At 30.4% G+C, this 14755-nt stretch overlaps 1 protein-coding gene across 2 annotated transcripts in view; it reads left to right on the top strand.

Moving 5' to 3' along the window:
• The window catches only part of LOC126736979 (protein kibra), a 91672-nt gene that overhangs the window by 39558 nt on the left and 37359 nt on the right, over positions 1–14755 (top strand). For both annotated transcript variants that reach the window (XM_050441632.1, XM_050441633.1), the window contains one exon: positions 775–869. In XM_050441632.1, coding sequence (XP_050297589.1) covers positions 775–869 — 95 coding nt within the window. The remainder of the gene's footprint in view (positions 1–774; positions 870–14755) is intronic.

Below are 14755 nucleotides of genomic sequence, written 5' to 3'. Positions count from 1 at the left end.
TAGGGTTAATTTTAACTCGATGAAATTTATCTCCACCGGGGTTTTAACTATTGGTTTAACCTAAGTTAAATTGACCCAGCGTTAAATCTTCACCAACTGTTCAATTGCTATCAAATACTGTTTAACCCATAGTTTGCTATCTCTGTTCACCGTCTTGGTTTAACTGGAGTTGGCATGTCTCACCATTAAGTTCACGTTCATTAAGTGCAACTTCTGCTCAGAGTTTACCTTCAGTGGATGCCTTAGAGATATAAATTACCTCCAAGTTACACTTAACTTTGAGTTAGTTAATTTCTAATGGATAAACTAACGTAATGTTGCCAGATTTTATTAGACATTTTTGTCTTTATAACCCTATTTGTTCATATTTTTTAAAATTTATGTATTGGACATCCTAGTCAACCCATTCACTCAGTTTCCTGAGTTCAAAGTAAAAATCACATTTTTTATTTAATTTTGTCTCCAATACTTAAAAAAAATCAAAGTCTTGAAGTTTGCGGGTATCTCAGGTTAAGGTAGCTCAAAGACAAATTTCCAATCCTAGAAATTACTTCTTATATCTTACAGGCTTCCTAACCCTGAACTAATTTTACAGGAGATACTTGTTTACCCAAGTATATTTAATCCAGCGCTATTAAACGCACACGAATTACCCAAATATTGGTAATTGTAATGCATAATAGTATGGTATATTTTTGCTCATAACCCCATATAAAGAGCATTATATTTGCTTTTGGGTTAATTTTCATATAATTATGTTATTCTTATTTCCAGAATCGACCCAGCTCGAAGATCCAAGACAAGGATGGAGAGCAGTTCAAGAGGCCATGTTAAGAGACTATTTACAGACTGCCCAAGATGTTTTAGAGGTAATTTTTCTCACTTTCAAAGCTTTAAATATTCTAACTAGGTCTGTGACTCAGGTCAGTAATATTTTCGTTTTCTTCTTGACATTGAAAGTAACGGTCGACCATAAAATAGATAAAGAAACGAACTCGTTTAAAACAATAAACTCACCTTAGAGGTCACGAAATAACCCTAGGCACCAGCCATAATAACTTGAGGAATGCCGAGGCTGTTAGAAATTCCCAATTGTTTTATTTAGTGTTTTTTTTTATTTCACGCCGAACATGTGGATTTAATCTTATATGGGTTCGATTATATTCACTTATAGCAGTCCAAGGTAAATTAATTATAATTTACATTTCGTTACTACCATTATGTGCCACCAATAGCTCTAGAAATAATGTTAACGAGCTTGTTTTTTTGACTGGTTGTTCATATTAGGAAAAGTTTTAACATCAGCATTTTTTTCTCTTTAGAAGTTTAAACGATTTTTCTAGCAGCGGCTTTAGGGTCTCCGATCTGTTCAAATATCACGACAGCCTTTTCCATTGTATTTATTAAATCATATTTTTAATCTTTACTTGTTATACTTATTTTTTTGTCCTTTGAGGCATTTGGAGCAATTTTTATTTACGTCCAGGCATTAGAGAGTCTTCTATTTTTCATCAAAAAAAAATAGTTACCATTATTCAGGTAACTAAAGAAGGAAAACTAATGAATTAACGAAACAGTTTAATTAATCTTGTCGCTTTATCTTAATTAGTGCATAACTTTAATGGATATAGCTCTCGTCTTGCTATTTATTAATATAATCTTTTCATTGTGAAATTACGAATATTGATATACTGAGAGATATATATAATAAGAACTAATTTAAAAGGGAAACTTAAACAAAAAAGGGGTAAGCATTTCTTTGATAACTTGTTTCATCCAAGAAAGGTACCATCGGACCAACTAGACTTAAAAACACCCACCCAAATAGAGAATCTTAAATATAGTTGATCTGCCATAATGAGGCGAAACCTATCTTCAAAGAAAGTTTAATGGTTACATGTTTGGGATAGTATAGATTAAGAGTAATATATTTTATTGGAATTCGTAGTGAAAAATCTTTCTGAAAGTTGGGGGTTAATTCCTGTTTTTTTTTTAATCATAAGTAATTTATCATTACTAGTTTATGTCAATGCAAATTAGTTAAAAGAAAACACAGTTGTCAAATATTTAAAATAAAAACCTATTTTAACTGCCTTGAAGTTGCAACTATGCAAATGTTTTAGTTCTCTGGAAAACTGTGTATATATTTAAGAAGAATTGTCATACACTAGATATTGCAAAAATTCTATTGTCATATTATCTGCAACATAATTTATTTTATTAAAAAAAGCATGGCAGGAATTCTGAACAAATATTTTTTTTAAATCGTTTAGTTCAATTAATAGTAAGTGTATTTTTTTAGATATCCAAAGTCATTCTTTGAGACCAAAACATGGCTTTATTAGGTGTAAGAAATATTATTTTTTAAATATTTACTAGGAAATCTATTGATTTTCATGACATTAGCAATTTGCATGCAGTTCGTTAAGTTTTTTGCAATTTTCTTCAATATTGTGAATAGAAAATTATAAAAATAGTTTATTTTGTTTTTTAAAGAAAATTTGGTTAATTAAACCACTTAATAGATGTTTTTTTAAATATAAGCTTGAGTCGCCTGAAATTTTTTTTTAATAATAAATTCTACTGCATATTTAAAGTCGTTACTTCTTAATTTTTCATTGCACTTTTTTTTCTATTATTTTGCATGTTTAAAAGCATTTTCTCATTTCCAAAAGTTTTTTACTAACCTCAAATAATAATATCAAAAATTTGATAAAAGCTCATCAATTTCTATATATAAACAGATAATATTGTTTAAATTTATTTAATTAAAATTGAGTTTTGTCTTTTTTTCAATTACTGCATAACTTAAATGGACACGATACAACTTTTGTAACAAGCTTTTCTGACAGTTTTATCGTAGAACCAAGGATAATAAATTACTCAATTTGGTTTCTAAAAGCCGTGTTATTAAGAGACTTATAGAGTAAGTTTTTTGCAAGGCGCTAAAAAAGGTGTCCAAAGAAATTCAATTTTTTTAAAACCAAAATTACTTTCAAAATTAAAACAATTTTTCCATGCAGCTAAAGCTAAAATTATGAAACAAAAAAAACATAAATGAAAATGGATTTTCTAATGAACTTCAAATTAAAAAATTATGATATAAAATAAAAAACCTATGATATCCCAAACGTGCAATCATTAATATTCCTTGTAACACGTGTTTCACCTAGGTTATCGTCAGACTAACCACATTATTTAACTTATTCTTTGTTTAGTGGGTGTTTCCAAAAATCTAGTTGCTCTCATGAGCTGCTTTTTTTAAGACAAACATATTACCAAAGAAAGGGTTGCCTCTTTTTGTTTCACTTCTCCTTTCTAAATTACAACTGGCTTTAGTAGATTTTTATCAATAATAAGTAGCAAAAATTGTTTCGTGTTCAATAAAGTTATGCAATAATTGTCAAAAAATACTGAAGTTATAATTTATTTCGTCCAGGCAGTTAGAATCGCTTATTTTTCTTAACATTTTGAGTAATTTCTTAGTTCTTAGAAGATTTTTTTTTCTTGGTTTAAAGAAAAATGTTGTCAAATTATCTACATGACCATAAAAAAAATTTTATTTTCCCTTTTTGGACAGAAAAATCTTCAATTTTATCAAAAGTGCCGAATATATTTTATCTTTCTTTGAATATTGTATTGCCTTTGTTTGATAGTATTTTAGGTTAAAAAAAATGATCTTTTGAAGATTTTCTCAGACATAGGAAGAGGTGATCAACATTTCTTTTCGCCATTAAAAACATTGTTAAAACACTAGATATTGCAGGAGTCTATTTCTATATCGGGAAACTAGTATAATATTATTGCTTAAGGAAATATATACATTTATATCTTCCACACAGTTGGAATACTTTTTTACGTTTTCTGAGCAATACCATTTTGGTTAAAAAAATCTTTTTATAGACTTATGTTTTTTTTACGGTTTTCTGGCATATTTGAAATATTTCGCTAGTGTCTAGAAAAAAAACACGAAATTTGTTCAGACATTTATAAATTGATGAAAATGTCTTATTTTTTTGATCCATTATACAGTGTAGCCTAGATCTTAACCAATTAATTTTAACCAAGTATTCTACGTTAAAGATAAGTCGAAGCTTGCCATATAATTTATATGTCTTCGAGAAATGCTTCCTCTCTGAGGTGCAGGGTGTTAAAAAGAAAAAGAAATTCAAAAATTAAGAAGAAAAAGTTTTTTATTTATAACTTTCATACTTCTTGAAATATTTTAATAAAATTTTGGCTTAAAATATTTTAAGCATCAAGAAGCACTTTTTCCATAAATTTTCTTTTAAAGTCAATTTTTTTCTCCTACTGCATCAAGACTAATTATTTTTAAACAAAAAATGATACGTCACCGGTTTTTCCAAAAAGAAAGCTAATTCTTGAGAATTTAATTTGGAGCAAATTTAGTCTCTACTTTTAGGGTTAGGTATAGGTGTAGGATAGGGTAATGTTATAATTAAAAAAGCCCTTTTTTATTATAATTTTAGTACCCTGTATTTCGAAGAGGAATGATTTATTATTGACGTAGAGTACGTAATTGGTTAATATCTAGACCACCCTGTATACATATTTTAATTTATATTTTCGTTTTTTTAAATTACTGGATAATTGTAATGGACACGATATAACTTTTAAAAATTACGTAGTAATTTTGTAATCGAAAATAATTAGGTAGTTTAGTAGCCAGATTATTAAGAGACATTAAAGATGTTAGATTAAAAGCAAAGCGTAAGAGTTTTTATCAGATAGTGGACACGAGTAATTTGTTGCTAATAATTATGAAATTATCAAGCTATTGTAAAAACAAGGATATATACTATACTTAAAAGTTTGGAAATATTTATTAAAAACAAAACACTTATCTCTTTCTCATAAACATTTATTTATTGATAAACTTCGCAGGCATTACCCTTTATTACTTTATATGGTCTTTTTTAGTATAAATATTTGTTTTTTTATGGATTATGGGACTTCTTTCTTAATATACAGAACACAAAAGCTTTGAAATATGTATCAACGATTTATTTATATTTTGTCCACATAAACAAATTCTTTATTTATCAGTAGTTTAATATCAGTTACAGTGTGATAAAGTTGTGTTCTAAATATATGTTCAAATATTTCGAGAAAAACCCAAAATATAATTATTTTCTAATGATTTAAATACTAGATTAATTGAAGCATAACAGAATGGTACAAAAATGATTGGTTCTATATATGTCATAAAACTGTCTTCAAAATAATAAAAAATATAAAGACAGAGGTACAGACCACCGGCAAAAAACTTCAGTATATACTGATTGCATATTAAAGCGTATTTTTACAACCCGAGAAAATTAGCAAAAGGAATTTATAATGAACCTATTTGATAATCACCAGTTAACTATTGATATTTTCACTGAAACCTTGAGATGTATGTTGATAGAGCACGGATTATTAGGACGTTGCCCTGTAAAGAAGCCCTTAATTTCTCTAACAAATCGACAAAAACGCATTAAATTAAAGAGTACTTTTTTCGAGCACTGAAAAATAGTGATGAGTGTTACTTTAGTGATGAGATTAAATTTTTGCTCTTCGATAGTGATGTTACAGCAATGTTTAATTCAAAGTACCAGTTGGCAACAGTGAAACATAAATCAGATAATGATGAAGTGATATGCTGCCATAGGAAAATATGCCTTCAACATAGCAGTTGCAGCAAGACAACGACCTGAAACATGCTGTTCGGTTGGTAGTAAATTGGTTTCCAGAAAATAATGTAAGTGTTATGGAACGGGCGTCACAGTCACCTGATCTCGACCTAATGGAAAACCTCTGGGATCAAATAGATAGAGCCAGCAGGTCGCATATCATCAAAAATAAAAAGGATTTATTTAATGCAATAAAATTCGAGAGGAACAACCTTCTGTGGAAAAACATGGGCCAAATTAATGGACTATATTTATTTATTTATTTTAAAAAACCAGTACAACTTTGTAGATAAACATTAAATTAAACTATGTACGTCTGTTTTCGAGTGATTGTACATATAAAACTTCATATTATCATTCTTTGTATAAAAAGGTTTTGGTCTATTAAAACGGTAATTAAGAAAATGTATGAACTTTCTTTGTATAATTTCTGTACGTGTTACACATACTTGATAAAAGAAGTCCAAATAACAGTGGCATACTCTAATATTATACAATGTTAGTAATTACAAACTTTGTAGTCCGCATAATAAATCCAAAGTTTGTTATAGCTCTTAGACAAATTGTTTCTAGGTGCTGTTCAATCGTTCATTTGCTGTCAAGGGTTACACCTAGATCTTTGATAGTATCAATACATTTAAGTTTAGAATTCAAGTGTTACACGTTAAATGAAGGTGTCTTAAGAGTTTTTGTTGAAAAGATTATACTATGGCATTTATCTAGGTTAATAAAGAGCCATTTTTTGTTACAATACTCAGAAAATATATTTAAGTCGTTATGCAACTTGACAAAATCCGAAGTCTTACGAAGAGTTATAAATACTTTCAAATCGTCTGCATATAATATGTTCAGTATATGAAAAGCATTGACCAACGTCATTTAGAATAATATTAAAGAGTAAGGGAGGCAGGTGTGGGCCTTGAGGTACTCCTAAAATAACATTCAGATCTTTATCTTTTTTTTTCAACCTTAATTTATTTATTTATTTATGCAATCTACAGACACAAAGTCCATTAAATGATTACAATTGGTCCTTAATGACTAATAAGCACAGTAAGTAAGCACTATATATTACAAAATTTAAGAAAAATAGATTCTTTGCCCGCCAGATAACACATTAAGTAACTTAACAAAAAAAACTTAAAAATATTCTACATTAGATATATTTTTTTTTAATTTCCCAAATGGTTCGTAAAATATTTCAATATGAAATAGTAGGTTGGCTGCACTGGACATTTGAAAAATTGGCGACTTTTTACCTAAATTAGTATTTGTTTTTTTTATATAAAAAGTTCCTTAATCTCTATTACTATGAATATTTACCGTTAACAGCAGTTTTTCGAGAAGAAATGAACAATCTATATTATTATGAAGGATCTTATGTATAAACAACAAGCAGGCCACAGTTTTTCTGGAAGTAAGTTTTTTTAAATTAAATTCTGTCAAAAGGTTTTCATAAGATATATCCATCAGATACACACCATGTTTTTTATAGTACAAATACCGCAAAAACCTTTTTTAAACTTTTTCGAACATTTGTTCGTAAACCGAATAGAATGGACACCAAACAATCAATGCATATTCTAATATGCTGCGAACATACACATTATAGAGAGTAGTAATGGTCTTTAAATTAGTAAAGTTACAGGCATTACGAATTATAAATCCTAAAATCTTAAATGCCTTATCAACAACTGTGTTAATATGAGCATAGAAATGCAACTTATTGTCGAAAACTACTCCAAAGTCTTTTATTTCTGTTTTACATTTTAAGACATTAGTACCCATTTTATAACTGTATAATTAATCGGCATTTTTTTCTAGTAAAATTTACTGTAATACACTTTTCAACATTAAAAGATAATTTGTTTTGTTTTGCCCAAAGTATTACTCTATTCAGGTCATGCTGAAGGAGTTCGCAGTCCTTAATACTATTAATTGCTCTATAAGATTTAAAATCATCGGCAAATATTTTACCATCACAATATTTTAAGCACAATGGTAGATCAATGATAAGCAATGGCCCCAGGCTAGACCCTTGAGGCACCCCTGACAAAGCGATAAAAACGAGATGTACACCCTCTATATATTACATACTGTATCCTTGATTGCAAGAATAAAGCAAGCAACTGCAGAAAATCGTGCGATAAGCCAAACCAATCTAGCTTTCTTAACAAAATATCGTGGTTGACTCTATCGAACGCTTTCGGAAAATCGGTATATATAACATCTACCTGTCCGTTAGAGTCAACCACGCCATTCAGCTTCTGCAAAAATGTGGTTAAATTTGTGACTGTTGACCTCTTATTCATAAAACCGTGCTGTTTTTCAGTGATAATACCGATTATATGATTATAAATTTTGTTATATAATATTGATTCAAGAATTTTGCTTGGACAGCAAATTAATGCTACAGGTCTATAATTTGAAATATCAGCCTTGTCACTACTTTTAAATATAGGAGCTATTTTTGAGGTTTTCCATAAATCTGGATACATTTTTTTTCCAATATTAGGTTAAATATTATTAATAAGGGCTCAATTAGGAAACCAATACATGCTTTAAAGATATAGGGTGGTATCTTATCTGGCCCGACCGATTTTTTAGGTTTTATTAGGTTTTTACGGTGACCTTAATATCTTCCACAATAATACCCTTTACAAACAAGTCGCATTTCTCAGAGGAACCGCCGGAGTAAAATCCAGGGTGTAGCCAGAGGGATCTGATTGAACAATACTAGAAAAATGCGAGGCAATAGCGTCAGCGATATCCCTGCTCTCGATTATTTCCTGGTCTCTGTATAACATTGGTGTATTGGATGAATAAGTACCTGACTTTGTTGAACTTGTGTACCTGCAGAAGTTACTAGGGTCGCTAGCAATTTTTGTTTCTACCTCCTCTATGTATTTTTTATATGCAATTTTAATGTCACTTTTTACTTTACTTCTGATATAAATGAAATTTGCTCTATCTGCGAGACTATTGGCATTTTTGTGTTTTTTTCTCAATCTTTCCTTTCCTTTTAAATTTAAAATTATTTCTTTAGTAAACCACGGTAGGTAATCCTTTTTACATTCACGTGCCATTGGTACACATTTATCCAAAATATCATATATTTTTTTGAAAAAATATTTGTTACTTGGTTTACATCAGAACTGCTTTTTAGATCATCCCAGTTAACATTTTCAAACAATCTGTAAAGTTTTAAAATGTCTGCCTTTTTATAGTTATATTGGCTATTAAAAGTTTTTTGTTAGAAGTATTACTAAATTTAAGTTTGCAAAACAAAGTGGGATGATCCGGATATTCCCTTATAAAAGGAGAGTCGTTTCTATTTAAAGTTAAAGAAAAATTCCTCAAAACAAGATCAAGATCCCTATTTCTGTCGTTAAGAATTTTATTATGTTGTCGCAAGTATAACAGGTTTATCATTTGTAAATATCTACTTTCTATGTTATTAAAAATATTCCTATTTTCTACATCTACTAAAGTGGGTATATTAAAGTCCCCTAAAATAAGAATTTTATTATTTTGGCCTTGTAGATACCTTTCTGCAGTATCAGAAAATTCACTATAAGTGTCATATGACATCCTTGGAGGTATATAAGTACTACCTAAATACAAGTTTTGAGAAGAAAAACATAATTTAATCCAGATATCCTCTATGTTACTATTATTACACGATATGGGTAACAGTTGGGATGATATTTCTGTCTTGACGGCGACCAGGGTTCCCCCTCCCGTTCCTTTACCTGATCGAATTAGGTCACGATCTTTTCAATAAACTATATATCTTTGATCGATAGACTCGCCGTCATAGATAGATGGCTGGATCCAAGTCTCTGTCAAGAAAATGATGCAGACAAACAAATATGCCATTAATTAGCACAAATTAAGTTCTGTCCTTAATATATCTTTTTAAAAGTCTGAGGAGTGCTCCATGCACACCAAAATTCTCAAATTCGTTACGCAAAGCCGAATGGTGAACCTCATCAAACGCTTTGGAAAAATCAGTATACACAGCATAAACCTCCAGACCTCCTTCCATAGCCTCGTTGATCTTTTGAATCTACGACACCATATTGGTAAGAACCGAGTGGCGTCTGAAAAAGCCATGCTGATTATGATCGATTGTAAGTTTAATATGAACGAAGAGTTATTCTAAAACGGTAAACTAACATGTCTCTATGACTGGAGTTCTTGAAATGAGGACCGGTCTTCGTCAAAGGGTTTTGCCACATCCAAATTTCATTGGCCACTTGGATATGGTTGAGTAGTAGTTTTTTCTCCTCGGGTACTAAAAGACATTAAGCAAACGCAGATTTGGGTAAAACCCATCTGCCGAAACTAATTTCCATCGGGTAGTTATTAAAGGCAAATTCAAACAAAAAAAAAGAGGCAGGTATATTCTTTGTGACGGTCACGAATAAGTAGAAGAAGAAGAAGAAATCTGAAGAAAATATACAACGTAGATCTCCGATGTCGACCTGTTGAGGCCCGCGCGACATGCCGAACGAATGGAATTTTGCATGTTCGGGTCCGCTCGTGCATCATCGGTGGAATGCGGTGGCCTGCTGAGATCGTGCGGCGTAACACAGGTAGCGGCTGCATCGCGCGGTTTATAACCCTCCTCTCACCTCTCGCATCTCCTCGCTTTAATAGATCCCCCTGGAGTGAACCGTCGGGCATAAACGCGGATATCAAGATCTGTTAGTGAGGACATTGACGTTCGTGATATTTTTCCTTTTTTTTTTGGTTTTTTCCTCTTTTTTCTTTGCTTACATGCATTAATGGTGGCACATTTTAACATGGCATCAATTATAGATTAGGTCAACTCGGTTTGATTTCGCCTTTGATGGTATAGCCATTTACCATAGATCTAAGAAAGTCATTATAAATGCCCAGTATGTTGTTGTTATTTGGACAACTAGTCCTGAACTAGTTCCAGACAATTTTGTGGAAAATTCAATGGATGAAGGTAAACACATTTAAAATATACATGGTCTTGCAACAATGCGTCAGACTTCCATTATGGATGAATACTACTTAGAAAGGAAACTCCCGTAAGAGCCAATAGAACACTGAATGTTGATTGACTGTGACGCCCTCTGAATTTCGAGGAGTAGTACTAACCGGAAATAAAAATGCGTTTGTGACATCATAATAGCGGGTAATTTAAACTTTGATTATGGCGCCAAATTTGAATTTCGCTCTACTATACCGTGCGCTTAAAATTAGTGGGAATTGCGTGGTTCTTTCAGAAATTATAATACTTAAAAAAGTTACAATTCGAAGACTTTATTTAATATGGGGACAAAAAAGTCCCAATTTAACACTGTTTCAGGCAGATTAAAAAAGTATTAAATTTTGTCCTTTTTTCTGTTTGCGTACCATCGTTTCTGAAAGATTTCAGAAATTAAACAAGAAATATTTACAAAATATACTTTATTATGAGAAGAGATTATAGCAAAAAATTCACAAGTTATACATTAAAAATTAACTGTTCTATACCGTTCTCAAATTGCTTAATGTATAAACTTGTAACTTTAACTAGGAATTTTGTTGTATGAAGAACAAACTTTGTAAGTTAGGGTTTATTCAGGGTTTTACAAAAGGTTATAGTAAATATAAAAAGGTCAATACAAATTTAATAAAATCACCACAAAATACTGCATATTCAATTCACCAGTAATGTTCCTAAGTAAATATTATAAATTAAATTACTGTCAACAAATTAGCAATAAAAATGCAACAAAAGATAAAAAATTCAATGCATTTACTATATTATAAATAAATTATAGAAAAAAATAATCCAATTTATACAATAAAAAAAAACAGTTTAAAATTACAATTTTACATTGTATACAAATTCCATAATGTATACACCTAGTTGAAACTTTGTTGTATGAAGAGCTTGCAAATGAAGGTTTGCAAAATATAATTTATGCAGTGTATGGCAAAAGGTATTTAATGAATGGACAAAAGCAATAAAACTTTTATAAATCACCAAGGAATTACCCCTACTCAATTCACTTGTAGTGTTCCTTACTAAATATTATAAATTAAATAACTACCAACAAATTAGTAATGAAAGAGGCAATAAGTAAATAGTTAAAAGTAAACTCCAAGATTTGTATAAGATCCAAAATTGCTCATACATCAAAACTGCTGAAAAGAATCCAATGTCATCCAAGATAGAGAAATCATATTTTGAAGTATTAATTTTTAAAATCATAGTCAGCCTAGATTCTTTAATATTACTAAAGACCTAGACAGAATCCATTTCTGACTTTTGTTGTTTACATTATCGTATTGCAATAACTATTTATGCAAATGCAATAACGCCAATATATATATTCGATTAAAAGTTTTTACTGTTTTTATCTCAGTTTCTTTACAACAATGTAATTCGCTGCTTTATTAGAAATGTTCATATATCCCATGTGTCAGCAAAATCAAATGAAAATTAATCACAACTGACACACACTGCACTAAACAACTGGAAAAATTTTGCGCAAAATATGAAAACAGATCAGTTTTGTTAGTTTTCTTATTTAGATTTTTTATTTAGTTTTCTGGCAGAAGTAAAAAGAAAGCCTGTGCAAGCTAAAAAACTATGAAAAATGACTGCATTTTATGTGACATAATTTGATGCTTGACAGTCCGTGCACCCTCGGTAAAAGCGGTAGTTTAACTAGTTTTGCATTCTTAGCGCCATCTAAGTTTCGAGGAGTAAAAGCTTTCTAGTGTTCCGTAAATCGCCCAAGTTTTCAAGGCCCTGGACTTTCATAAAGCCTAAAAAAAAGGTTAACATTTTTTTGGGACGTGATAGCGCATGTCTGGAAAATATTTTAAAATATACAGGGTGCTTCAAAAAAGTGTGGGGGAGTAAGCGACAATTTTTTAAAATAGAGTGCCATTCGTGTTATTTCATTTTTGGGACCTTAGGTTACTTAGTATATGCGTTAAATATGGCTATTTTGTCCTGCGCAGTTTAGTTGCAATAATTTTTTGTTGTTACGAAATAAAAAAAAAAACATTTTAATACATTTTGACATCAGAAATGTTAATTTAATGTAAATAGTAGGTTAAATGGTTTCTTTCTGTCATATACAGGGTGTTCGTAGGTATCATTCAAATTTTACAAATTTTTAGCTATTTTCAAATGGAACAGCCTATATATTTTTTATGCATTTAATGAAAAATTAATAAATGAAAACTTTTCCTAAATTTATTAAATTTAAATAAATAACATATCTAGCTAAGTCATAAGTCTGTAATGCATTTTAAAATGCAGCTGCAACTTCCTTTGGAACTTTTTTCGGGTTAATTCGACATAGTGTAGTATATTCTTCACCAAGTGATCGTTTGGTTTTTCGAATCGTCTCTTTCCGTTGTTCTCTTCTTCATTTTCTTCAGTGTGCACACCATCAGTTTGAAACTTTAGATTATTTATCTGGATCTTCTGCTTCTTCAGCCTGTACATCATTAAGTTCAACGTTTAAAGCCTTAATAGGGCGTTATCTCTAGCAAATTTTAATATTATTCGTTGATCTAAGGAATAATTAAGATGAAAATTTGCCGACATATTTGGACAAATCGAGTCAAAATCAGTTATGCTACTATCAAAATCTGCACTAAGATTTATTTCTTCTACACTTGGCACTGCTTCGTACAAGCAATTCGACCCATTTTCTGCAATAAAATAGGTCAAGAAATCATTGCTTTTTTAATGGCACATGAAAGTACAGAATAGAAATCTACTTCATATTAAATTTAAAAACCTATTAAAGATCAATATTTTGAAATATCCATCTAACTCACAGATTATTTACACAAGCTGACTTAAAAAATTACATGAAAATAAAAGGACAAATAGCTGTACGATTTTCTTTTTAAATGTAAAATATTGACTTAAGTCGATTAATAACTAAGGGCATAAATTATTACCTGATTCGAGAGCCAAACTGTTTTCTGTTCGACTGTTTTCCTCTTGATTCTTTTCTAACGAAACATTTTCTATTATGTGACGAACTATAACAAAATAGTATAGGTACATAATTATTTACCTCTTAATTAACCAATGAAGTTTATAGATGTAATTTAGGTTAAAAAAATGAATTTTCCTGTTACCTGAATTTTTTAAGCTTTTAGTCAAAACCGTTATTACCACTTTAAGATGAACATTTGAGGTTAAAAAGTTAAAGGTTAATACGAATCTTGTACTATTTAATGATTAATTATGTTTCCGAGACAGTCTTTTTCATTACTCGCGATATTCTATAGTGGAGTACTACTTCCAAGCAGTTGGAATCATTAATTTTCTCCTTTTAATTTTTTTAGCTTTTTTACTTTTTTCTTATTCATTGTTTATTGTTTCAAAAAAGGGTTTTTTCATTATCTCTGGAAGCTTGTTGTGGTATTCCATAATAGATTACTTTCAGGTAGTAAATCTAATTTTTCCAGGCAACTGTAGTATTTTTTTTACGTTGATAAGACTTTCAAAAGTTCCAAAATGTTTTTCAGGAAATGCCTTTTTTCCAGGCAGTAAAATTTTGCTTCTTTCAAGCAGTTGGATTAATTTTTTCGGTAGTTCAATATAATTTTAGTCACTTGAAATTAGTTTAACCCGGTTTATCGAAGTAAGCTATCAGTGTTTTCTTTAAGAAAGTTGTCCTGGAAGATCTATTCAAAGTACTGGTGTTACATAAGTACTTTCTACAATAATTTGATGTACTTTAAATAGAATATAAAAAACATAATTTTCCTTATCGTCCAGGCGCCACTGGCATTGAAGTACCAAAGAGAGAACGACAACTCACTCGGTTTCTTTTCATTGGGGTCCGGTTGGTCCCAGGCCGACGGGCTCTCGTCCTTCTTCATGCAGATATATAGTAGACAGTAGACAACACCGGTAGCTGGTACTCAACTTTTGGAATTTTAAGTAGGCAATAAAAATGCATTATTAATGTTACTTAAAAAACGAGCCATTAATATTAAACTGATGCATTGCCCAACCGCTAATGCGCCACTATAGTGGATCTCTTTCTCGCTCTCTCTCT

This window comes from Anthonomus grandis, chromosome 6 (assembly GCF_022605725.1).
Source record: "Anthonomus grandis grandis chromosome 6, icAntGran1.3, whole genome shotgun sequence".
Classification (NCBI taxonomy): Eukaryota; Metazoa; Arthropoda; class Insecta; order Coleoptera; family Curculionidae; genus Anthonomus; species Anthonomus grandis.
Note: the sequence above shows the minus strand (reverse complement) of the source record. Positions and strands in the feature narration are given on the sequence as shown.